Below are 27,750 nucleotides of genomic sequence, written 5' to 3' on the forward strand. Positions count from 1 at the left end.
GGTTCTTTTTATCCCATTAAGGTCATTATAGAAAATAATTATTTTTGGAAAGACCAACAAATTTAAAAGTCATAATCCTTAAAAATATTACCAGTAGTAGATTTTGACTTCTGTTATGATTATTCAAATTGTTTACCCTCTCTAGAGTGGGTTCCTAAGGAATGGGCCAATAATCTCCATTTCGTATCGGACCTAAATAAATATGATATAAATATTGCGACGTGCCAGGTTTTGACTATATATGTTGCTTTATTCACTTTATATGAGATACGTCATAATTTTTAGAAAATGTTAAAATGTGCATTTGTTATCCGATATAGTCGACCGAAGTCCATTTCATTTTCATACCTCATCTAATGCAGATAAAAATATTGGTATGGGCAAAATTACAAGAAAATCGAACATTTACTTCCAAATTTTTTCCGAAATCATAAATTCCATATTCATCTCAGGTTTCGGGTTGAGAGAAATATTTAGATATAGCAATTTGTAAGGAATCGCTGACTTGTTTCGCAAGTTATGACAGATAAAAGTATTGAAAATTGTCACCTTTTGTGCGGGAGGTACCAAAAGAGGTTCGCAGATATATATCATTTTAACATCAGATTCTGTGTTAGTAGAAATAATGGGGTGTGTGAAATATGAAGAGTGATGGATGCTTAGTTCGCTTTTTTTGAGTGTTTGGTTTTTCAAAATCTTGAACCAGAAGAAATGATCCTATCCCTCCCATCTTTATAACAGATCTTGTGTTGATGGAAACAATGAAATGTACCAAGCCTGATTGAAGTCGGATGTTAGTTTCGTGTTTTATGAGCTCCATTGATATTCAAAATTGTTAACCATTTGTGGGGGAGGTATTAGAAAGAATGGACCGATATATTCTATCTTTACAGCAGATCTTGTGTTAGTAGAAATAATGGGATGTGAGAAATAAAAAGAGAACCGGATGCCTATTTCGGATTTCATGATCGTTTTGGTTATTCAAAATTTTAACCTTTTGTGAGTGAGGTACCAGAAGGGGTGGATCGATGTATACCATCTTCACACCAGACCTTGGGTTAATAAAAATATTGCGATGTGTAAAATATTAAGAGAATCGGAGGCTTATTTTGGATTTTATAATCGTTTTGGTTATTCCGAAGTTTGATCCTTAGTGGGCTAGGTACCAGAAGGAGTGGTCCGATCTGCACCATCTTTTTACCAGATCTTCTGTTGAGAGAAATATTAAGATGTACCAAGTCTGAATGGAATCGGATGTTAATTTTGCATTTTATGAGCTTCATGGGTATTCAAATATTTTACCCTTTGTTCAAAATTTTAACCAAAAGGAGTGGACATTCCATCTTTACAGCAGAAATAATGGGATGTGTTAAATATGAATAGAAAAGGATGCTTATTTCAGATTTTATAATCATTTGAGTTATTCAAAACTTTGACCGTTTCTGGAAGAGGTAACAGAAGGAATGGTCGGATCTCAACCATATTTATAACAGACCTTGCGTTGATAGAAATGTTGAGATGGAATCTTATGTTAATTTCACCTTCAGTGTTATTCAAAATATTGACCTCTTGTGGGAGAGGTACCAAAAGGAGTGGACCGATATACTCCATCTTCATACCAGACCTTGGTTTAATAAGATGTGAGATGTGTGAAATTTGAAGACAGTCGGACTCGTACATCACATTTTATAAGAGTTATAATTATTTCAAATTTTGACCCTTGTGGGAGAGGTACTTGATGGAGTGAACCGATACTATCCATTTTCGCACCTGACCTAGCATTGATACAAATATTAGGATTTGCAAAGTTGGAGCAAAGTCGGATTATTTTTTTTTTTTAATGTTGACATTTTGTGGGCGAGGTACCAGAAGGAGTGGACCGATGTTGTCCATCTCCGAACACGATCTAAGTTTGACAATAATATTACGAAGCACCAGGTGTGGATCAAATCGGATAATCCGTTCGGGAGTTTTCATGCGCACCAGCTAGCTAGACAGACAGACGGACATGACTAGATGACTCCAAATGTCCTGAAATGGATTTGGTTCAAATAGACCTAGGGTCTAAAAACTTTATTTCGACTAGGCACGTTTTGACCATATCAAATGATACCCTCTCTAGCCATGTGCCTGAAGGTATAAAAATCTGAGCCGATTGCGATAAAATTTGGCAGATGTATTTTCAAGCTATATTTTAGATCCGGTATCAAATATCATTGCTGTGGAGTGCCTATTACGCATGTGAGGGACCTGAAACTCCAAAGCGGATGAAACATATATATGGTAGCTATAGCTATATCTGAACCGATTTTCTCCAAATTTGAAGTACTCGTTCTATGTTTAATCCAATTGGAATTGCCATAACTCACTTCATTTGGGCTGACATTAGCCATTCGGTGCACAATAAACCTTAAATCGGGAGCTATATCCAAATCCGGACCGATCTTGATAACAAATTTGGCAGAGGTATTTTTGGGCTACATCTGCCACCTGGTACCAAATATCATTTTTGTGGAGAACATGCATGTTACGAATGTAAAGGGACTTGAAACTGCAAATCGGATGAAACATATATAAGGGAGCTACAGCTATATCTGCGCCGACATTCACCAAATTTGATGTACTTTCTTTTAGGCAGAATTCGGTCGGATGTGACAAAATTTAGGTCATTTGGACTGATATTGGCCATTTTGATGCACAATTATCCCGAAATCGGTTGAAGATATATATGGGAGCTATATCTAAATTTGATACGATTTTCACCAATTTCAATAGGGTTCGTCCTTGGGCCAAACAAATATTGTTTGGAAAAGTTCATCTCAATCGGATAATAAATGCGACCTGCATTTTGTTCACAAGAATACATGGGAAGACGGACGGACTTACATAAATCGACTCAGGAAGTGATTCTATGAAGATCTTCAATAGTTAGCTAGCTTCCTTCTCCATGTTACAAACAAATGCACATAGACATAATACCCTTACCACTGTGTGGTGTAGGTAATAAAAATTCTACTTTTCTCTTAGTTCTCACACCTCTTCATCCAGTTCTCACCGTCATCCAAAATTTGAAAGTTCTAGCTCCTCTCAAGCGCTCTATGATAATGTTGTGCTTTTTAGTACTTTTTGTACGCTTCAAGTACGGATTTCCAAAATTTGCACCTTATTTTAATTTTTTAAACGTTGAGTAATTCCACTCAAAATTTCCAAGTTCTAGCTTTTACGAATTGTTTAGTAACAATATTTTACCTTTCAGTACTTTTTGTACTCATATTGTACACAATTTCGAATTTTTTCACCCCTCTTTACTGAGAGTTATTCTCATGCAAACTTTTAAAGTTTTATAACTTCTAAAACGCTATATGATAAAGTTGTGTAATTTAGTATTTTTCGTACGCTTAAAGTACGGATTTCACCACATTTTCACCTTATTTTAATTCTTTTAACGAAGTATGATCCCACTTAAAATTAATATCGTTTACCGAACGCTTTGTAACAATATTGCACCTTTGAGTACTTTTCGTACCTTTAGTGTACAAATATATCAAAATTTTGCCTTATTTTATCCTCTGTACCGAGAGTTTTCCTCATGCAAACTAGTAAAGTTCTAGCTCTCCCCTTTGGTTAATAATAATGTAGTATTTTTTGATACTTTTTGTTCCACATCTTAAATATCTAACCCAAGTGTGACCCCATGTTAAATTTCAAAGTTCTAAATTTCTCCGATATTTTAATAATAATGTTTAACCTTCTCAGTAATTTTGTTACCTTTAGAGAACAAATTTACAAAAAAATGTAGGATAAGTCACCTTTCTCCATCCCGCCTTAGTACAATCCCGCCTTAGTACAATTCTCTAATCCCGCCTTAGTACAATTCTCTAATCCAAAATTGATCCCATTAATTTCAAAGCTCTAGATTTAGACTACGAATGTACAAAAATCTCATTTCTTCCTCTATAGGAGTAACCCTAAGGTCAGATTTTAAAGATCTAGCTTCTACCGATCACTTAACAAAAATGTTGTGTCATTTCGTAGCTATTAGTACTATTTGTGCTGCTTTAGTAATGATGCTCATTCAGTCGTTTCGCCTGGGTGAAACCTCATTCAGATAACGCTCTCATCTAAAATATTAACATCAGAGGTCGATGGAAAAATTGATGAGAGAGATAGTGTCAAAATGTAAATATTTTTGATTCGTTCGCATTGCTATTTAAATGTCCATCAATGTATATGTGCAACGTTTGCTATTCTGTAATTGAAATAACAACAAATAAAACCAACAACAACAACAACTGCAGCGACAATAAAACATTGAATTTCCCTTAATTTGTTTTGTTCGACTGCTGATGTTTGACTGACCGGTAATGTCGTTGTTGTTGTTCGTATTGTAATTTTCTGTTATTTTGTTGCTAAAGAAGAAGAAGACGACGAAAAAACAACAACAAATATACTTACGCTTAAGCACGAACATTGATTAAAGCATGAAAATACAAAAAACAAATGCAATAAGTCAAATCAAATAAAATATAAAAAACGAAATATTCGGTTGGTCCGAACTCTTTCAAAGCCTACACCATCAAAGAAGGCAAAAATTTATAAGGGAGATAGGTAGAATTCTGAAAGTTCTCTTGAAAACCTTGTATTATCGACATATGGTAGATCAGTTGGATCAGTTATAATTTAAAACCAAAACAAGTAAAAAACCTGTAATTTCGGGCCGAACTTTGAATACCCTCCACCATTTGGAACGAATATGGCATAAAAAGATAGATATGGGAGCTAAATCCAAATCTGAACAGATCTCTATAAAATTTGGCAATTTCTGAGCTGTATTTGATATATTTCTCGTTACTACCGAGTGCATATTAAGACTGTGCAGGAAAAATTCAACAAATCGGATGAACAAAATATATGCGAGCTATAGCTATATCTAAACCGATTTTCTCTAAATTTGTCATACTTGTTTCTAGATCGTAGATTTTGTCGTAAGTGCCAAATTCCATTACATTTGGGGTAAATATTATACGTTTGGTGCACATTAAAAGGCAAATCGGACGAAGATATATATGAGAGTTATATCTAAATTTTGACCGATCATCTCCAATTTTAATAGAGTTCGTCCTTCGATCAAACAAATGATTTGTGCCAAATTTTCATCTGGATCGAGCAATAAATGCGACTGTACTTTGTTTACAAAAATACATGGACAGACATGCCTAAATCGACTCGGAATGTCATTTTATGCATATCATCAAAAGGAACTATGGGTCTATCTCGTTTCCTTTTGCTGTTACAAACAAATGCACAAAAACATAATACCCTGACCACCTTGTGGTGTAGGGCATAAAAATAACGAATTTAGCCGTTATATAAGGATCTATACGACGACATGGACCAACATAGGCAACCATTACAATATTGAAATGCGAAATTAGAAAAAAATCGGTAAACAATGTAGCTAAAATCATCAAAATACCGAATATAGGTTGGTACCTCCCTATACCATATAGGGGCTATACCTAAACGTGGACCTACATGGACAATTTTCCGTCATAGGCTGTATCTACCATTACTAACTTCAAGTACCAAATTTGAGACAATTCCGGTGAATAATGTCGCAAAAATCATCAAAATACCGAATATCGGAAGATACCGTTATATGGGGGCTATACCATAACGTTGACCTACATGGCCCATTTTATGGCAAATATGGAGCATCCGATTTGGTCCAAACTTGGCATATCCCAATATTATTATCAAATTTAGATCGAGTCAGGAGATGAACAATATCAGTCCACTTCTTCTGGTACCTCCCACATAACATGTCAACATTTTCAACAAAATTTTGAATGTCCATGAAACTTATAAAATTCAAAGTTAACATCCGATTCCATTCAGACTTGGTACATCTCAATATTTCCATCAAGACAAGATCTGTTATAAAGATGATGGAGATCGGACCATTTCTTCTGGTACCTTCTTAACAAAGGGTCAAAGTTTCGAATAACCAAAACGACTATTAAATCCGAAATAAGCATCCGGCTCTCTTTATATTTCACACATATCATTATTTCTACTAACGCTAGAAAGAAAATAGACTCAAAAGAGCTAAAGAGTTGCTTCGTTTGGCCGAAAGTGGTGAAATGCAGAATTTGGTTTTCTCCATCTCCGATGAGAAAACATTCGTTGTCCAGCAGTTTGAAAACAAACAAAATGATCGTGTTTACTTGCCAAAGAGGTCAGCTGAAAATGCGCACCTTCGGTTGGCCACCAGAACTCAAGCGCCGGCCATGGTGATGGTGTGGGCCGCTATAACAGCCGATGGTCGCTCTCCACTCGTATTAATCAACCGTGGCATCAGAATAAATGCCAAATATTATCGCGAAAATATTCTGGAGGGTGTATTAAGGACTTGCGCTCGCAAACATTTTGGCCGCAGACCTTGGACATTCCAACAGGACACCCCACCCAAGAATGGTTACAAAATGAGGTTCCTCGCTTCATTTCCAGAGCACAATGTCCACCAAAATCTCCGGATACCAATCCGTTGGACGATTGTGTCTGGAGCATTTTCGAAAGCAATGTTGGCACTATAAAATACCAAAGTGTCGATCACCTCAAGCATGCGCTTCGCCGGGAATGGGCCAAAATGCCGCAGAGCAACACTCGGGCAGCGTGTGACGGTTTCATTGGTCGTTTGAAGGCCATAATTCGTGCCAAAGGTGACCAATTCAAACAAATCTAAACTTATTCTAAAATTTGATGCCACTTCCGACATATTTTGCTTTCATTCAATGAAAAATTATGATTTGTTGCAGTTTTTTATCTCACCCTGTATTTTAACTAAGAATATCAGTCTTTATGAATTAAAATAAAAAATGACCCAAATAGCGAAACCCATATTAATATCTACCTTAACCTTAAACCTTAACAAGTAAAAAAACATTAAGTTCGGCCGGGCCAAACTTTTAATACACTCCACCTTAGGGTTAAGTAAACATTAGAAATGTGGCAAAAACCATTAAAATGCCGAATACCGGCAGGTACCGTTATATTGGGGCTATACCAAATCGTGGACCTACACATACAATGTTGCGCCAAAGGAGCTAGAACCCAATATGACCTACAAATACCAATTTTCAGACAAATCCGTGAAAAAATGTGGCAAAAATCATCAAATTACCGAATATCGGGAGGTACCGTTATATGGGGGCTATACCAAAACGTGGACCTATAATTACAATGACTTGCCACACGAACTAGGACCCATTAAGATCTACAACTACCAATTTTCAGAGAAATTCTTGAAAAAATATGTCAAAAGTCATCAAAATACCGAATTTTGGGAGGTACCGTTATATGGGGACTATATCAAAACGTGGACCTATACATGCAATGTTTCGCCACCGGAGCTGGAACCCATTATGACCAATGAATACCTATTTATAGACAAATCCGTGAAAAAATGTGGCATAAATCATAAAAATACCGAATATCGGGAGGTACCGTTATATGGGGACTATACTAGAACGTGGACCGATATATCATCACCGATATATCATCATCATTTTCAATACCAACCATCCTAGACACAATACAAATTGCTCTGCTAAATTTTGGCGCTCTACGTCAAATAATGTGGGCTATATGTGATTTCAACAGACGGACAGACAGACGGAAGGACAGACGGACGGACAGACAGACAGACGGACATCGTTAAATCGACTTAGAATTTTATGCTGATTATAAATATATATATACTTTATGGGGTCTACGACGAATATTTAAGGATGTTACAAACGGAATGACAAAGTTCCAAGGTGGAGGGTATAAAAATACTGAAAACCTGGAGGTATCGTTATACGTGAATCGAATATTTTTTTACAAGGCGTGAACAGACCTACCGAGAACCCCAATTATTGAGTTTCAGCAAATTTGTTTAGAAATTGTGGCAGAAACCTTCAAAGTACCGTAAATCGGGAGGCACCGTTATATGCGAGCCATATTTTCAATAAGTGGACCTCCAGCGAAAAAGCGAGAGAACATACCTATCAAGAACCGTATATATAAAGATTTAGCTTATTCGTTTGGGAATTGGGGCGGAAATCTTCAAAATACCGAAAATATGGAGGTACCGTTATATAGGGGCTATACCTAAACGTGGACCCATTTAGCTCATTTTCAACACCAATCAGACTTTGACTTTGTTGCAGTTTTTTTATCTATAGTCCAAACCTGACATGTCGCAATATTTATATCATATTTATTTAGATCCGATACAAAATGGACAATATTCGGAATCTGCTCCATAGAGGGTCAACAAATTTGAATAATCATAACAGAAGTCATAATATATTTAAATAATCGAATATTGGCTGAGGTCGGCAAAATCGACTGAAACATTTAGACTTGATCTTTATTAGTTCAGAAATGAAATGACAATCTCGTCACCTCACCCTCCATTCCGCGAAGAAGAGTACAAAAATATAATGAATTTGTATGTCCAAATACGAAATGTAAAAAACACACACAATAATCATACAACTATCCAGCAACTACTCATTATTGTCACTCACTCATAGTATGTACGTTTGTACGTCGGATGGAAGGTATAATTTCGTCAAAGGGTACGGTACGCAAGCCGGCATAGCTTTAACAGCTCATACGTTGCAGCAGCAGTAAGCTGCTCATTTGTATGGAATCGCATTGATTCTCACAAATGCCATTGCAGCTGAAAAAACAAAAACAACAACAACACTGACAGTCAGAACATGCTGGTAGAATAACAAGCTAGCGGCGGCTAGCAAGCGAGCAAGACAGCCAGACAGCAAAGCCAACTGCGCAACAAGCATTCTCACTTCTAGAATAAATGATAGGCATAAATGACGTTGACGTCTACACCACAGTCATTCTGCGCTGCCGCTTTGAAGCCCCCAACCGAACGGAGTGTCTGTCCCAAACTAGAATTGAGTATAAACTGAATGACTGAGAACCTGTCGCTTTTAATTGTATTCCAAAACCGGCCAAGTTTTCAACAAACCTTTGTAGACTGCAGACGCGCAAAGACAAGACAAACAAAAATCAACCAGAAATCCAACAACAACAACAACAACGTCAAGAATATTTCAAAACCAATATAGAAATTGAAAAAATAAAAAAAAAAAAATAAATTTGAAAATAATTTTGAAAAGAATTCAAACGGAAATAAGTGACGTTCCGCAAAAAATAAAAAAGGTGTGTGTGTCTGTGTGTGCGAGCTGTCATATTTTTGTCATTTCGTTTTTTTTGTTATTCAAACACACAACAACAACAGTAACAATAACAACAATTTAATTACCTTTAATTAAGCCACCAAAAAATACAAATAAATAAAAATATTAATTTAACCAAACGTCTTCTGTTTTTTTTTTGTTCTAGAATTTTTCTTTTGTTCGCAGTTGAAAAAACAAATTTGAAAAACAAGAAGTGCCAGAAAATATTTTGAAAACATCAATATTGAAAAAAAAATATTCAAATAAAAGAGAAGAAAATATAACCAAATAAAGATTTTCCAATTGCGTGAGTGATTGTTGAGCAAAGAAAAGGAAAAGTAAAACAGCAGGAACAACAACAAGCACCCCCATCGAAAGCGACAAAATGAAATCTTTCATTGGTCTATTCGCTGTCACCTTGCTGGCTCTGAATGGCGTTTTGTCATTACCAGGTAAGTGGGTCAAAACGTAACCGAATTAAAATAAATTGAGAATTATTTGCGTATTTACGCTTTTTTATTTACGTTGTGTGAGGCTTTTGGGTATTATTTTTTGATGGCTTCCAAATATGTTGGCGCGGGTGGACATTAGGGTGTAATGATAGGAAGAAAATTTGTTATTTAATAAATGTTTGGTATGAAATTTTTGGTTTCGCCATAAGATGAGGCTATATAAATATTATCGATGACAGTAAAATTATATGCCAGAACGATTCAGAATTCGATTTCAAAATCCCAATACTTTGACATCACCGATTTAAAAATTATGAATGGAGTCGAAAGTATCAATCGGTTTGACCGTTTATCGGGAAGGTAACAGAAAGTGAGATCGATATTTCCCAATTTTACCTAATTACACATAAATATTAATATATGCGAAGTTTAAAAAAATCGAAAATAAAATTGAATTTTTATGAGAGCTGTTATTTTTTTTTGGAAATTTTGACCTTCTGTGGAAGGGAGTTTCGTGGCACATTCTAGCAATAAATTGGGAGTTGTATAAGCCCAATGACCCATTTAAATTCATTATCAGAAGGTTGAAAGTAATGAATTATCTCCTAACAATGCACTAACCAAAATTACTTATATTCCTCCTTACCAGGTAATGAGTGAAGTGTGTCTGATTACAAACCCGAGACTAAGCGTCGGATACAAAGAAATAAATATTCAAATACAATGAGTTTCAGGTCGGGGGCATAGTGTAAAGTGTGTTCAACTTCAAACCACAAGTTGCGAATTAAATATCAGCAGCGAACCAAACAGTGGAAAAGTGAATAGTTACCGGACATAATCCCGATTCCAATTATAGGGATCATGTCCGGTATTTTTGGTCATGATCCCCATATAAAGTGGGAATTAGATCCGTTTCGAAAGCAGAGTATGGCCGTTAGAAGTGGGGATTATGGCCGAAAATTTATGTCCGACGAATTTTCGGACATTACCTCTAGAAGAAAAAAAGCAAAGCTTAATTTGAATCAGGGGCTATGCTCGGATTGACCTGCAATGTTTATCACATAAATCAAATCATAAGGCTGCAAGTTCAATACCAGCTGCAGAAAAATAGTGGAAACGTGGATGGTGCCCGGATATAATCGCGATTCCAATTATGGAGATCATGTACGGTTTTTTTTGATCATGATCCCCATATAAAGTGGGACTTATGTCAGTTTTGGAAGCGGAGTATGACCGTTTGATGTGGGGATTATGGCCGCAAATTTATGTTCGACGAATTTTCGGACATTATCTCCAAAAGAAAACAAAGCTTAAGTTGAATTAGGGGCTATGCTCGAATCAATCTGCAATGTTTATCACATAAATCTAATCATAAGGCTGCAAGTTCAATACCAGCTGCAGAAAAATAGTGGAAACGGGGATGGTGCCCGGATATAATCGCGATTCCAATTATGGGGATCATGTCCGGTTTTTTTTTTTTTGATCATGATCCCCATATAAAATGGGGCTTATGTCAGTTTTGGAAGGGGAGTATGACCGTTTGAAGTGGGCATTATTGGAAGGGAAATTTATGTCAGACACATTTTCGGACGTTATCTCCAGAAGAAAACAAAACTTAAGTTGAACTAGGGGCTATGCTCGTATTAACCTGAAAATTTTATTACATGTTATTTTAAACCTTTAAACCCGGTTACCCGTTTTTTTGACGCAAAAATTTGGATTCGGGTTTATACAGAATTGGTATAAGTTGGAAACTTATGGAAATACCTATCTAACAATTCATATTATGGGGTTGTTTGAACCGATTTCGGAGCAATACATGAAATGTAATGTTCCGGGACTTTTTAAAGAGTCGAAAATGGACTCATTATGAGGTATTAAGACATACCGCAGAGGAGAAAATTTCAAGTCCCGACCCCAATTTTCGGATCGAATAACGGGGTATTTTAGAATATTTCTCCCAGGAAAATTATTTTTTTTTGCCATTTTCACGAAAAAACTATGTCCGTGGGAACCATAATCCAAATGACACGGCACCAAAGTAGATTCTAAAAATAAAAATTCGGCTTCTTTTTCGAATTTTTGGGGTCAAGTAATATTCGTTTATTTCGGTTGACAAGCCTTTTGTAAAAATAATGTTTTAATAGGTTGCTTTGTAGTTACTCACTATGCTGTACTAAGTTCGAAATACATCAGTTATTTTCTTTGTTTCTTAAAGAGCATATAACACATTATAAGGAGGGAATACTAAGTTTTTAATTCTACATCCGAACGGAATGAAGTAGGTTGATAAAATTTAAGTCAAAAATATTTTAGTGCTGTGACATTGTTGGTATTGAAAGCAGGTCATCGGTATCGCCCCACATAATACGTTAACGTTCTATATTCAGTATTTTGATGATTGGACCCATATGAAATTGTTGGAATTTGGAGTTCGCAAAAGGTTCTATCTCCCATGACAGAAGTATATATTCTGGATTAGCTTAAAATTCTAAGACGATCTAGCGATGTCCGTCTGTCTGTCTGTCAGTCTGTCAGTCTGTCAGTCTGTCTGTCCGTCCGTCCGTCTGTCTGTGTATTATAATCACCCTATCTTTCGAACGAATTGAGATAGAAGGCTAACATTTTGCACACATCTTTATTTTGCCAGTAGGCAGGTTAAGTTTGTAAATGGGTCATGTAGGTCCACGTTTTCATATAGCCCTCATATAACGGTACATTCCGATATTTGATATTTTGAGGATTTTAACGACATTATTCACCGGAATTGTTTCAAATTTGGAATTTGAAGTTCGTAATGGAAAATTGTCTGTGCAGGCCCAGGTCTTCGTATAGGCCCCATATATTATTACCGCACTATATTCGGTATTTTGACGATTTTAGCTACATTATAAACAGATTTTTCTTCAAGTTTCGGAATTAAATATTGTAATAAATTATGACAAAAGTTGCCAATGCTGGTCCACGTCGTCGTATATGCATTCGGTATTTTTAAGATTTTAACAGAATTTTTACGGAATTTATTTATTTTTTTTTTTGGAAATTGCCAAATTTGTACCAAATGATGGAGGGTATTAAAAGTTCGGCCCGGCCGAACTTACAGCTTTTTTACTTGTTATACCCTCCACCTTGGAAAGGAGGGTATATTAACTTTGTCATTCCGTTTGTAACATCCTTAAATATTCGTCATAGACCCCATAAAGTATATATATTCATAATCAGGATAAAATTCTAAGTCGATTTAACGATGTCCGTCTGTCTGTCTGTTGAAATCACGATACAGCCCACATTATTTGACGTAGAGCGCCAACATTTAGCAGAGCAATTTGTATTGTGTCTAGGACGATTGGTATTGAAAATGAAATATATCGGTCCACGTTCTGGTATAGTCCCCATATAACGGTACCTCCCGATATTCGGTATTTTGATGATTTATGCCACATTTTTTCACGGATTTGTCTGAAAAGTGGTATTTGTAGGTCATAACGGGTCCCAGTGAGTGTGGCAAGACATTGCATGTATAGGTCCACGTTTTGGTATAGCCCCCATATAAAGGTACCTCCCGATATTCGGTATTTTAATGGTTTTTGCCACATTTCTTCTAATGTTTCCTTTACCATGAGGTGGAGGGTATTAAAAGTTTGTCCCGGCCGAATTTAATGTTTTTTTACTTGTTCAGGCGATATTTTTTAAATTTGGAGTTCGGGGAAGGTTTCATCTCCCATGATAGAAAAAATCCAAATTTTTGTAAAATCGGCCTTGGCCGATTGTTAGTGGTCCAGATTTAGATATAGATCCCATGTATACAGGGAGAGATAAAAAAACTGCAACAAAGTCAAACGCCATAATGTTTACAGTTTTTTAAATGTTATTGAAAGAAAGCAAAAAATATCGGAAATAGCATAAAATGAATAACTTTTAGAATAAATAACTGTATAGCTATATCTGACCAGTGTTCACCAAATTTAAAATACTGGTTTATAGGGTGAAATTAGTTGGTCCATTTGGGCCGATATTAGCCATTTGCTGCACAATAAACCTGATATCGAATGGAGATATATATGGGAGCTATATCCTAATCTGAACCGATCTCGATAAAATTTGACAGAGGTATTTTTGAGCAGTATATGATATCCGGTACCAAATATCAGTCTTCTAGTCTGAATTCGGTGGAATGTACCAAAATACAGCCATTACCCGAAATCGGTTGAAGATATATGGGAGCTATATCTAAATCTGATCCGATTATTACAAATTTCAATAGAGTTCGTCCTTGGGCCAAGCAAACATTGTTTGCAAAATTTCATCTCAATAGGATAATAAATGCGTCCTGCATGTTTTTCAAAAAATACATGGACGGACGGATAGGCGGACTTACATGCATAAATTGAATCGAAAAGTGATTCTATAAAGATCCTCAAAAGTAACTATGGGTCTATCTCGGTTCTTTCTCCCTGTTCCAAACAAAGGCACAAAGACATAATACCCTTACCACTTTGTGGTGTAGGGTATAATTAGGACCCAGAGGTTCTAGAGTATGGGTATAATGCTACACCATGTGCTTCCTCGTGTATGGCGAAATTTTCCAGGTCAGATTTTTTTTACCGTTTAAAGATGTAGATCATTGGAATCACATGTGTATGTGTGTTTATAGTGTCACAATTAAATGCCATCAAAAAATTGTTTTGCAGTTGTTAAACAACAACAAAAAACCGTCATACAATGAACGAAAACTGAATTAAATTTTTATTAACAATTTATATTTTCAATTTAATGTGAAATTGTAAAAAATGCAATGAATAATAACAGAACTTGTTCCCAAAAAACAAAGAGAAAAAAAGAAAACAATAAAAACCATCTATGAAGCCATGGGATTTCATGGAAAATCTGGTCATATTTGTTGAATGTTTTATGACTCAATTATATTGACACCCTCCCACTTCGGTTTTCTTTTTTCACCACCACCACCCCACCAAAAAATAAACACCAAGAAATGAACCAATTTAAGCGCCGTCATGTGTCCAGCGAGAAATGGATGTGCGACAATTTTTACTTTTAATTGCTGGCCATTTGGCTGGCCATAGCTGCCCGAGAAACAAAAGCACTAAAAAATTCCTCAACTTATGATGAACATGAAATAATTTTTAAACACAGAACCCATTGCTACGGCAGCAGAAATAATAAATTAAAACAGGGCACATTTTAAAAAGGCTGAAATACTCGTACATATTTTTCGATTTTTTTTTTGTGTTCTTTTGGGCCAGAATTTCATTTAGGCCATATGAATTGCAATGATTTTGGCCCGACACACACATGCTTTTACATTCACTACGGAGGCCAAGTGAAGGGGCCAGCTCATCCCATCAGCGAAGAGTGGCAATGAATGCGCTAGCAATGATGTGGCTGATGCTGATGCACGTGAATGGGAACGTTGATATCCAGCGCAGCAACAACAATAATACCATTTTTTTTCTGGCCAATGAAAGAAAGTATGAAAATTGTTATTGTTTTCTGGTTAAACAAACTTGACATTCACATTCACACGTATTACAAATTAACTTGGCATCAATTTATATTTTTAATTCGTTTGTAAAATTAAATTATTTCATTTTGGACGACAGTTCAAATTGCCCGGCGATTCACTGCTTTTGAAGGGAGTAGGGCAGCCTTTGGTAGATTTTAAATTTGTGGTTTTTCCTTCTTCTCCTTCTGGGAATGCCTTATGTTAACAATTAACTGGATTACAATACAAATCGCAAGTCATTAATTTCATTCGCAGTTGTTCGAGAACATTTATTCGAAAGGCATTTATTGTTTTTGACCTATTTTGGGAGTTATGGGTTGCAATGATTTATGAGAATATTGAAATGAAAACATATCTTAAAAAGGAGAAAGATTTTTTTCCCATTCGAAAATGTGGGGAGAGGAACATGGTTTTCTTTAGAAAATTAAAAGCCGATTTTAAGTAAAAAAGACTAAAAAATCGATCCTTTGGAGAATATTCTCTATTGGAAACTGTTAAAAGACCCTGACCGTAATTTCTCTCTATATAAAATATAATTGTCCTCACCTACTAGAAGATTAATCTTTTTCAGATTCTTTATTAAACGGGTAATCTTTTTAGTTCTTCACTTGAAAAAAGGTCTTTGAAACGCCCAATGTGTAAAGCACCGCCATTCAAGGTTTTCTATTGAGAAAGTGCTCTTTGATATGTTTCACAAAAAAAAAAAAAAAAAAAAAAAACAGTAAAGAAAGTCCTAATTTCGGCCCCGCCCGACTTTACGATACCCTACACCACTTTGCTAATTTAGTAGATCTCCGCATAACAATTAAAAGTTTTTATGGGAGAATTCCATCATACACGCTATGATTATAATTATAATTTAAAGTTCTAAGGACTAAATGTGCCGAAAAATGTGTATGCTATATCCAAATCTGAACCGATCTCGATAAAAGTTAGGAAAGGTATTTCTGAGCTACATTTGATATATTTCCCCAAATATTGTTGTTACAGAGTGCATATTATGGCTGCGGAGGACAAAAATAACAAATCAGATGAACAACATATATGGGAGCTATAGCTATATCTGAACCGATTTCGATAAAATTTGGCATACTTATTTTTGGGCCTAATTTGGTCGTATGTGTAAATTCCATACTCTTTGGGCTGGTATTACACGTTTGGCGAACAATCAAATGCAAATCGGACAAAGATATATAAGGGAGATATATCTAAGTTTTGTCCGATTACCTTCAATTTCAAAAGTGTTCGTCCTTGCAAGATTTCATCTGTATCGGGCAATAAATGCGAACTGTATTTTGTTTACAAAAATACATGGAGAGACGGACAGACGGACGGATGTGCATAAATCGAATCAAAGTGTGATTCTATGTAGATCGCCAAAAGGAACTGTGGGTGTCTACCTCGTTTCCTTTTGCCTGTTACAAACAAATGCACAAAGACACAATACCCTGACAACCTTGTGGTGTAGGTTATAATAAATAAGTAAATAGTCGATCGTTGGAGAATATTTTATTCATTGGAAATTATTAAAATACCCTAATGGTAATTTGAGGACATCTGCATAGAAGGAGGCTTCCTTAAAGGTCTGCTATAAAAATAATCCCTTCTAAAGGCCCTCTATAGAAGACTATTTTCTACAGCAGAAGAAGACCCTTTCTCGGGATTTCTGTAAAAACATAACTTATCTGAGCTCTTCTCCATAGGTCTAAAGCATAAGAAGACCTCTTCTCGGGATTTCTGTAAAAAAACATAACTTATGTGAGCTCTTCTCCATAGGAAGGCTTTCTTAGAGGTCTTCTGTAGAAGGAGGCCTTCGTAGAAGTCTTCTATAGAAGACTTTCTTAGAGGGCTTATGTAAAAGAAAAACTTCTTTAAAGAAACCCTCCCTTGAGGTCTTCTGTAACAAAAGAAGTCCTCCCTTAAAGACTTCTATAGCAAACGAGCCCTCTCTAGTTCAATAGCAGAAGAAGATCTCCTTTGAAGTTTGCTATAGAAGAAGGTCTCTCTTGAGGTCTTCTAGAGCAGAAGACCTCTAATGAGGTCTTCTAGAGCAAAATACCTTTCTTGAGGTCTTCTAGAGTAGAAAACCTCTCGTGAGGCGATCTAGAGCAGAAGACCTCTCTTGCGGTATTCCAGAGTAGAATTCACTCTTGAGGTCTTCTAGAGTAGACCTCTTTTGAGGCCTTCTAGACCAGAATACCTCTCTAGAGCAGAAGACATCTTTTGAGGTCTTCTATAGCAGAAGACCTCTTTTGAGGTCTTCTACAGCAGTAGACCTCTTTAGAGGTATTCTATAGCAGAAAACCTCTCTTCAGGTCTTCCATAGCAGCAGGCCTCTATTAAGGTGTTTTAGAGCATAAGATCTCCCTTGAGGTCCCCATAGCAGAAGGCCTCATTTGAGGTCTTCTATAGCAGAAGACCTTTTGAGTTCTTCTATAGAGAAGAAGACTTCTCTTGAGGTCCTCTAGAGCAAAAGAGCTCTTTTGAGGCCTTCAGTAGCAGAAGAAGATCTTCCTTAAGGTATCCATAGCAGAAGACCTATTTTGAGGTCTTCTATAGCAGAGGCCATCTTGAGGTCTTCTACAGAGCAGATGACTTTTCTTTGAGGTCTACTTAGCGAAATAATTATTGAATTCCAGAGCAGAAGACCTCTTTTGAGGTCTTCTATAGCGGAAGACTTCTGTTCTCGTCTTCTAGAGCTCTTGAGGTCTTCTCGAGTAAAAGGCCTCTCTTTATATCTTCTAAAGTGGAGGACTTCTCGTGTGGTCTTCTCGAATAGAGGCCTTCTTTTGAGGTCTTCTCAAGTAGAAAACCTCTCTTGAAGCCTTCTATAGCAGAAGATGATCTCCCCTGAAAAAAAGAAGACCATCCTTGAAACCTTCCATAGACGAAGTCTATGGGAGACTTCCTTTGAAGAATTCTGTCAAGGAAAATCTCGTCTGAAATCTTTTGTGGACACAAACTATGGTCTGCTATAACAGAAGATGAGTCCTAACATAGAATAGAATTATGGAATCTTCTATGGGATTTTTAACAATGGCCTTGTTGACACTTATCTATTTGTGCCTTACCTCTTCTCCGTTCCAGTCGCCCATCTTCTTTGAACTGTTCTTGTTCTTGGCTTTCTCAAACAGTTGTTTTATTTTTATTGGTTTTTTGTACATCTACCTCAGATTAATCTGTTATAGCCAAGGCGTCCACATATATAGCAGAGGAGTCATTGAATTCCGACGGTATTTCGGATGTGATCATATAAATACTTGCTGGCACTATGGGTTGCAAGTAACTTAATTCTTTTCACAGGATATTAACGGATATTGAACCTTCCCTACGAAGGATTACTCTACCACCCCTTCCCATCTGCAACACGGCAACACTCTCTGGCTAGAGTCCGAAAAACTCCCCCAGCTATTAACAAGTAAAAAAGCTGTAAGTTCGACCGGGCCGAACTTTTAATACCCTCCACCATTTGGTACAAATTTGGCAATTTCCAAAAAATAAAACCCGTTAAAAATTCTGTTAAAATCTTAAAAATACCGAATGCTTTTACGACGACGTGGGCCTGCATAGGCAACTTTTGTCATAAATTATTACAATATTTAAATGCGAAACTTGAAGAAAAATCTGTTTATAATGTAGCTAAAATCGTCAAAATACCGAATATGGGGGGACCGTTATATGGGGGCTATACGAAGACGTGGACCTGCACAGACAATTTTCTGGCATGGACTGAAGTATCCATTACGAACTTCACATACGAAATTTGAAACAATCCCTGTAAATAACGTCGCTAAAATCATTAAAATACCGAATATCGGGGGGTACCGTTATATGGGGTCTATATGAAGACGTGGACCTACATGGCTCATTCTTTGACTTTTGATGAAGTATCCATTACGAACTTCAAATACCAAATTTGAAACGATTCCGGTAAACAATGTCGGAGGGGTACCGTTATATGGGGGCTACAGGAAGACGTGGACCTGCACAGATAATTTTCTGTCTTAGGCTGTAGCATCCATTACAAACTTCAAATGCCAAATTTGAAATAATTCCGGTGAATAATGTCGCTAAAATCATCAAAATACCGAATATCGGGAGGTACCGTTATATGGGGGCTATATGATAACTTGGACCTACATGGCCCATTTACGAACTTAACCTGCCTACTGGGAAAAAATACATGTGTGCAAAATTTTAGCCTTCTATCTCAATTTGTTCGAAAGATAGCGTGATTACAACAGACAGACAGACAAACAGACAGACGGACAGACAGACACACAGACAGACAGACGGACAGACGGACATGGCTAAATCGTCTTAGAATTTTACGCTGATCAAGAATATATATACTTTGTTGGGTCTGACATGAATATTTCGAGGAGTTACAAACGGAATGACAAAATTAATATACCCTCCATAGTATGGTGGAGGGTATAAAAATATTCATTGAATCCTAATTAAATCAATACGGTTCGTAAAGCATAAACAATCATAATTGTTTTCCGTTCATTAATGACAAATTCAAATGTTTTATTCGAGAGGAAAATAACAAATCCATTACCATGCCATCAAACAGAGCCATTATCCTTCATGCATTTGCCAAGGCAACAGCACCACCATCATCAAACAAAAAAAAAAATCCGCTCATAATCGCAGTGATAATTTACAACTTATCAAAGAAGAACCAGTCTCACAGTCCAAGTGGCAACAACAAAACCATTATAAACATTTTATTTCGAAGAAGTAAATATTTCTGGTTTTTTGTTGTTGACTTTTTGCTACAAAACCAACAGCAACAATAAACATTTTTATTTCGCATTATTTATAGAAAAAGTCCACACAGAAAATGATGAGGATGATGATGCTGATGCCCAAGCAATAAAACCGGCGATGAATCAATAATCACACCATTTCACCAGCCATGAACTTTTGGGAATGGAGAGCGTGGAACAACATTTCCAATCATTATTTTCAATGATATTTTTATGATAATAGAATATAGGAATATCTTTGATTTTCTTTTTGCCTCTCCCAAACGACCCGCACCCTCCCCCGCCTAACACCACTGCTTCATCATTAAATGTTGATAATAGGACAAGAAAAGGCAATTCGACCAACAATCACTTCCTCTAACCAAACTAAAATACTCACAACAACAACAACAGCCACACTTATCCTAAAATCTAGCTTTCTTTTGATGAGGTCTTCTGCTAACATCGCCATCATCGTCGTCATCAGCATCATCGGCTACATCATCGAGGCCATTATTTTTCCATCATTTATTTCAAGTCCTTCTCGTAAACAACTTCAAATGTTATGATTTTTGTTGTTGTTGATGTTCGTGTGCTTCTTGGTGGCTCTTAGGCAAACAAGCTTAAAAACAATCCTGTAACAAGGACAGTTTTATTTTCTGTTTTGTCCTCTATTCAAAAAACATAGTCAGGATTTGCTATGGAAATAAATATGAAAATCCTGTGAATCTCATTTGTAATGTTATCTAATGATGGCGGATGAAATAAAAAAAAACTAAGCGGCGTTGTCTTCATTTGACTACAATAACTAAAAATCACTTTATTGTAAACAACAACTAAAACTACATTATGAAAGGATTTTTCGACAGTCATGCTAAAGGACCTCAGTCCATGGAATACATTCAAAAGGTATTCTGTTGTCTTAAAGTATTATGCTATTGAAGATTTCTAACAGATATTCTGCTGACAGAAAAGCTGTAGTTTTTGTCTTTAGGAAAGCTATTAAAACTTAGAATACCCTTGTAGGATTTTCTGCAAATAGAAATGATTCAAAACGTCTTAGAAGAGCTTCGAAAGGTTGGAATACTTTTGTAAAATCTTCTATAAATAGAAGAGCTTCATAAAACCTTAGGTCCACAGAAAAGTTTTCAAAATTCTTTATTATATGGAAGAGCTTTCGAAAAATGGACAAAGTTCTTCTTTAAATAGTATATACGGGTTGCCCATATTCGACGGACCCATGTTTTTTTTTTTGGGCCCATTCCAATCGACGAGGCTTGTCCGCAGGCAACATTCTTTGCGTCAATTGAATTTTGTACGAGAACAAATGCAAATCAATGCGAATATTCCGTTGTAAAGTGGATCGAGCCATGCCCAACTGCTGAGAAAGGCGTTTTTGGGATGTTCTTGGGGACATCTCAACACTGGCTCGTACGGCAGCGATATTCTCGGCCGATCGCCTTGGTCGACTTTTATATGGCCTCTTCGGATTATAAAGAGCCTTACTAGTCGAAAATTTGTCGTATAAACGCTTAATGGTGTTCTTAGAAGGCGCACTTCTCACATTTTTTAATGTTTTAAAAGCACGTTGAGTTTTCACAATTGACTTCTTCTGTTGAATGTAAATTTCAACTATTTCAGAGCGCTCGCGTGGCGTTTATTGGTTCATGGTAAAAATCTGCTTGGACTGACGCTTCAAACGCGGTATGTCATTAAACGATGTGACATCTCTGTCAAAAGTTATGGCGTTGCCAGATGGGTCCGTCGAATATAGACAACCCTGTATCTTCCATATTTATAGAAGCTACGAAAAGTCTTTTGTGTAATATTTACAGCACTTCTATTTTTATTTAGTCTTCCATATATTGAAGACCTTTGCAAAGGTCTTTCTTTCATATATATAAGATCTAAACATATGAGCTATGAAAGACCTTCTCTAGAAAAATGTCTTCAATAGAAGGCAGATATTTCTAATATCGCCTTTCTGTACAATAGCTTTAATAGGTTTGTTATCTTGAAAAGAGCTTTCTACGGTTTTTTGTCTATGGAAGACTTTTCTTCTATAGAACAGCTTTAGGCCTTCCGTCTATGAAGATCTTTTAATCATTTTCTGTCTAGGGAAGATTTTTAAAAGAATTTGTGTTTAAATAAGGACTTTTAAATGATTTCTACCAAAAGCCAAAATTTCAAAGACTTTCTGTTCATAGAAGAGCTTTAAGTTGTATTCTGTGTATAGAAGGGCCTTCACAGGTCTTTGTCACTGAACGAAGTTTTGAAAACACTTTTGAATATAAAGTATCATTCAAAATCGCTCTTCTGACTACGGAAGATCTTAAAAAAAATCATTCCCAGGGTCTTCAAAAAGCATATTCCAGGGTCTTCATTCTGTAGGGTAGCTTTCAAAGGTCTTTTATCCATAGAAGAGTACTTACAGGCCTTCCGTAATTGAAAAAAAACTCTGAAAAGATTTCTTTGAAAAGTTTTGTGTATTCGGAAGAACTTTCAAATGTTCCATGTATTGGTGTGTAAAAGCTGAAATCTGGCAAAAGACGGGATTTAAAGGTCTATATTCTATAAAAGAGCTTTCAAATGTTTCATGTAATTGGATATGAAAGCTTAATGGTAATGTGGTTAAAGAGGGGTTTTAAATATATAGATTATATAAAAGAGCTTTCCAGGGCTTTTATACGTCCTCTGTGAAGCTTTTACATATTTTTTTCTTAAGAAAGCTTTTAAAGATCTTCTGTATACAGAAGAGTTTTCAAAGGTTTTCTATTAAAGAGCTTTAAAAGATCTTGTGCTTCAATGAAATTTCAGTGGTCTTTGTATTTGAAGGAGCCTTCAAAAGTGTGTATTTGAGAGGCAAAGAAGTTTTCTGCTATAGATACACCTGAAATATTTTCCATCTATAAAATATGCTTGTAAGCCATTCTGTCAATAGGATCCATTCAAGAAATACTTCAAAAGTTATTCTAATAACAGATGTGTTTCCAAAGGTCTTCTGCGTACGGAATTGTTTTCAATAAACCATTAGAAGAGCATTCGAAGTCCTTCTGTCTTTGGAATACCTATTAAAAGTATATTTTCCCCAAAAAGTTATTTTAACGGTCTTCTTTCTATGAAATATATATTAAGGATCTTTTTTCATAGAAGTATTTTGTATTTTGTCTGTAAAAGCCCTTTAAAAACTTTTCTTTCTCTAAAGGACTTTAACGATTTTTTTTCTACTAGAGTGCTTTAAAGATCGATCCATGCATGTTTATATAGAAAGGTCTGTTTATGAGAAACCCTTGAAAGCTCTCTGTCTTCGTCCCTTCTTCCTATAGAAGGTCTTCCCTCTGTAAAGAGCCCTGAAAATGTTCTGTCTCAGATGGCCCTTCAAAATTCTTCTATACTTGAAAGACTCTTGGAAGCCCTCTGCCTAAAAAAAAGCCCCTTCTTTCCATAGAAGATCCTAGATAAATATTCTGGCTGTGGAAGAGCCTTGAAATTCCTTCAGTCTTCAGAAGGCCCACAACTGTTTTTTCTCCTTAAAAAACCCATTTTCTCTGTATATAGCAGATCCTTTTTAGTTTTTGTGTCTTTTATAACTTTAAAGAGTCACATGTGTTCAAAAAGCTTTTCTGAAATTGATCTTCTGTTGTAAAAACCCCGAAAGGAGATCCTTCCCTAGAGATTACCTCAAATGTCTTCACCTACACAAGAACCCAAAGGAGGTCTTCATATTTATAGCAGTCTTCGTCTGCTATAGAGAATGTAAAATACATCTTCTTGTACTATAGATAATCTTCTGTTATAGCAAAGCTCAAAGGAGGAGGTATACTCCTATTGAAGATTTCAAAGATGGTATCCTGCTAGATAATACCTTAGTGACGTTTTTTCTTACATAATATCCCAAAAGAAGTCTTCTCACCTCTGAATAGATTTTCTGCTGAATAAGAAGGCATGAAAGGGGACTTTCAGCTATGTAGATTCCAAATTATTGTTTCCCCCCATAAAAAGGGTGATATACCTATAAAAGTTCTATCAGAGAATTGAGGTCATCTTTAAGAGACGATCTTCCATTCCATCCATTCCATAGGAGATATTTTTCTACAAAAGACTCCAAAAGATTCCGAAAGTGGTCCAGGCTTTAGGAGAAATTTAAGGAGATTCCCGCCTATAAAAATCCTTGAAATGGGAATTTAGGATATACGATGCACCAAAAAACGTTTTCGGCTATAGGAGTCTTCAAAAGAATTCTTCGGTTATTAAATAACTTAAATGAGATCATAAAAATACGTTGGTCATTAGAGGCCTGAAGAAAAGTATAAATATGGAGTTTCATACTTTTTTTTTTTGGAAGAACTGATGATGTTAACGACTTCATGAAGGTCCTGAAGAAAAGCTTAAGATGTCCTTTACTGTATAAGACAATTCTCTGAAAGTGTTATTTTTTACCTACACATACGACTCTTATCTATTTCGGAAAAAAAAAATAAAAAAACAAGTAAAAAGCAGTTAAGTTCGGCCAGGCAGAACGTTTAATATCCACCACCATTTGTAAAGAACTTGCAAAATGTTAAAATTTGAATGAAAACCGTTAAATAGGGGCTATACGATGAGGAAGACCTGCATACACATTTTTTGTCATAGTCTGTAGTACACATCAGGACCTTCAAATATGAAATTTAAAACACTTCCGAAAAAGGAAGGAACCGTTATATGGTGGCTATTCGAAGGCGTGGACCTGCATACGCAAATTTTTGCCATAGGCTGTAGTACACATTACAAACTTTAAATAGGAAATTTGAAACAATTCCAGTCTATAATGTCTTTAATATCATAAAATACTGAATATTGGGAGGTACCGTTATTAGGGGCTAAACAAAGACGTGAACCTGCATAAGTAATTTGTTGTCATAGGTTGTAGTACCCATTAATATGTTCCAATAGAAAATTTGAAACGAATCCGGTCTATAATTTCGCTAAAATCATCAAAATACCGAATATTTAGAGGTATATCTGGAAACTATAGAAAAACCTGGCCGACATGACCCATTTTCGAACTTAACCTGCCTACTGACAAAATACACATGGGTGCAAAATTTTAGCCTTCTATCTCAATTTGTTCGAAAGATAGCGTGATTGCAACAAACGGACGCACAGACAGATGGACATCCTTAAATCGACTTAGAATTTTACACTGATCAAAATTTGTTGGGTCTGGCATGAGTATTTGGAGGAGTTAACGACAAAGTTAATGTAACCTCTATGATATGGTGAGGGTATAAAAATGTTTCCACATGTATCTCCCAGAGGAGACTTTCAAATTATCTATGGGCCACAAATTTGGCCGTCTGTCTCTTTGAATGAAATCCCACACAGACCATTTTGAGTCGCAGTCCCACATGGCCAAAAATTTTCCCATCTCAAAACTCCTTTCAAACCTAAGTCCAAAAGATGGACAATCTGGGTAAAATTCTTCTGATAACTTTTTCACAATCTTAGTTTGAAGCAATAGTAACTCCTTGGTCCCCATAATTCTGGTATATCTACAAAAATGAGACAAATGTCAATATAATTTCAAAATTAGGCAGATAATAATAAAATGATGGTGAATAGCTTAAAGTCGGATATGTGTGTACGGACATAGGCTGAGGGTGTGCAGCTGCCGGCAAGACCAACTGATACATTCTATCTTCACCAAGACGAATGTTACAATCTAAGAAAACATAAGTAAAAAACTCCCACTACAAGATGACGAATTATCTTCCAAGAATGCACAACAATTTGTGTGATTCTCCTGTCATGTCATTTGTAAGACAGATAAGGAATTAGAATTTGTTATGAAATTAAAAACAAAAAATAAATAAAAAATAGCTTCTTGTCAAGCCAGTGGTCATAAATAATCGCCACAATGGGTGTGGTATTTCCTAAGCTAACAAGAGCTACAAAAAAAAAATCCGACAGATGAGTTAAGCAAATTCAAATGAATTTCAATTCAATGCAAATTTCAATTCTTTTTCAAAACTGCAATAGCAAAAAAAGAAAAACAACAATACCATACGAAGACGTGTCTTACGAAACAATGTTTTCTAATCGCCAGTTTTTTTCGTATTCCGTTAATATTGGATGTTAAAAGTTAAATGGCTTTAGTTTGAAATCATTGTTTTTTGTTTTCTTTTCTCATTTTGAGGATGGAGGTTAGTTTGTTTTTTTAATGATCTTAAATTCCAATTCAAGAACCCCCATCAACGGAAAACAAACAAAACTTGAATTGAGCAAATCATCAAGTTTTGTATTCACAAATACACTTAACATTACAAATAACAATAAAAGAACATGGAAAATGCCAAAAGAAAAGAAAAAAAAAAAAAACAGCAACAACAACAAACAAACAAAACATTAACAACAGCATCCAAAAAGAAAACGAACGAAGTTATTTTACAAATTAATTAAATCCTCTTATTTCGACCAAAAAAGATTCCGAAAGGAGCAAAGGAAAAACGCCTTCCTCTCTCTCGCCTTCCTCAAGGCTGAAGATGGCATGGTAGAATATCAACACTATGTTCCAACGTCCAATTGGAGTTTGGTAAGAATAATATACAAATACTTTTTCTGCTTTTGTTATTCTTGTTTTGGGAACTTTGGGTTGCCGCTGCCTCTTGTATGTACAGCAAGCAATAATAACAATAACAATGGAAAAACTATAACAACAAGAAAATCATCATCAACATCATTGGCAGCAGCATTGGAGTGGAGCAAGGCAGCAGTAGCATAATCAGTGCCCCAGCAACGAGCAGCAGCAACCGAACTTAATAACAAAACTCTTTACAACTTAAATTGAGCAAACTAAAACCTTGGCGAGAAAGAGGTATCAAAGTTGTTATAACTTTTGTGTGTAATAGGGTGGAAGGGAAACGCATTGTCGAGAAATGGATGTAAAGAGGCGATTTTTTATAATTTAGCATCCGATAGGAGTTTTATATCATGTTGTACTCTTGAAGATAGTAGAATTGGCTTAAAGAAAGCATTCATAGATGAGCGCTTTAGAAGAGAAAAAAAAAAAAACAAGTAGGGAAAAGTCAAAAGTCGTGCGAGGCCCACCATATGATACCCTACAACACTACGCGTATTAAGTAAAGCTCCCGCATCAAAAAAGTTTATATTAGAAACTTATGTGAAGTAGACCATAACAAATATGAACCTTGTTTCAATGCGTATCATGGCTCGATTTTCAACAAACTTTAAAGGAGCCTTTTGTACCTCTAGTACCAACTAACATCGTTGTATAGTGCATGATATGACTTCGACAAGGATTATATCAAAACTAATTAAAAAGTATCAGTCGGGTTTTCCGAAAGATGTATACTCTCAGCCAATGTTGGATTATTTAAATATATTTTGACTTCTGTTATGATTATTCAAACTCTTGACCCTCTATGGAGTAAGTTCGAAAGGAATGAGCCAATATTGTCCATTTCGTATCGGACCTAAATAAAAACCAGTAAAGAAAGTCTTAAAGTCGGGCGGGGCCGGCTTTATTATACCCTACATCACTTTGCTAATTAAGTAGAGCTCCACATAACAATTAAAAGTTTTTATGGGAGAATTCCATCATACACGCTTTGATTATAATTATAATTTAAAGTTCTAAGGACTAAATACGCCGAAGCATTTGTGTCTTTTAAATTCGGGCATGTACTGCCCATTTGGTGCAAAATTAATTTGAAATCAGATAAAGATATATATGGGAGCTATATCCAAATCTGATCTGATCTCGATAA

General features: G+C 35.9%; 1 protein-coding gene across 2 annotated transcripts in view; it reads left to right on the top strand.

The window, feature by feature from the left end:
- Window positions 1-27,750, top strand: part of LOC109614160 (GATOR complex protein WDR24-like) — a 186,213-nt gene that overhangs the window by 23,867 nt on the left and 134,596 nt on the right. Inside the window, exons 1-2 of one of the 2 annotated variants that reach the window (XM_059120288.1) lie at window positions 8,998-9,234; window positions 9,418-9,703. In XM_059120288.1, the coding sequence (XP_058976271.1) occupies window positions 9,637-9,703 (67 nt within the window). In that variant the 5' untranslated portion in view covers window positions 8,998-9,234; window positions 9,418-9,636. Of the gene's footprint in view, window positions 1-8,997; window positions 9,235-9,417; window positions 9,704-27,750 lie in introns of those variants that run through there. The other variant, XM_059120289.1, reaches the window with a different exon arrangement.

The sequence above is a fragment of the Musca domestica genome, unplaced genomic scaffold (assembly GCF_030504385.1).
Source record: "Musca domestica strain aabys unplaced genomic scaffold, Musca_domestica.polishedcontigs.V.1.1 165, whole genome shotgun sequence".
NCBI lineage: Eukaryota > Metazoa > Arthropoda > Insecta > Diptera > Muscidae > Musca > Musca domestica.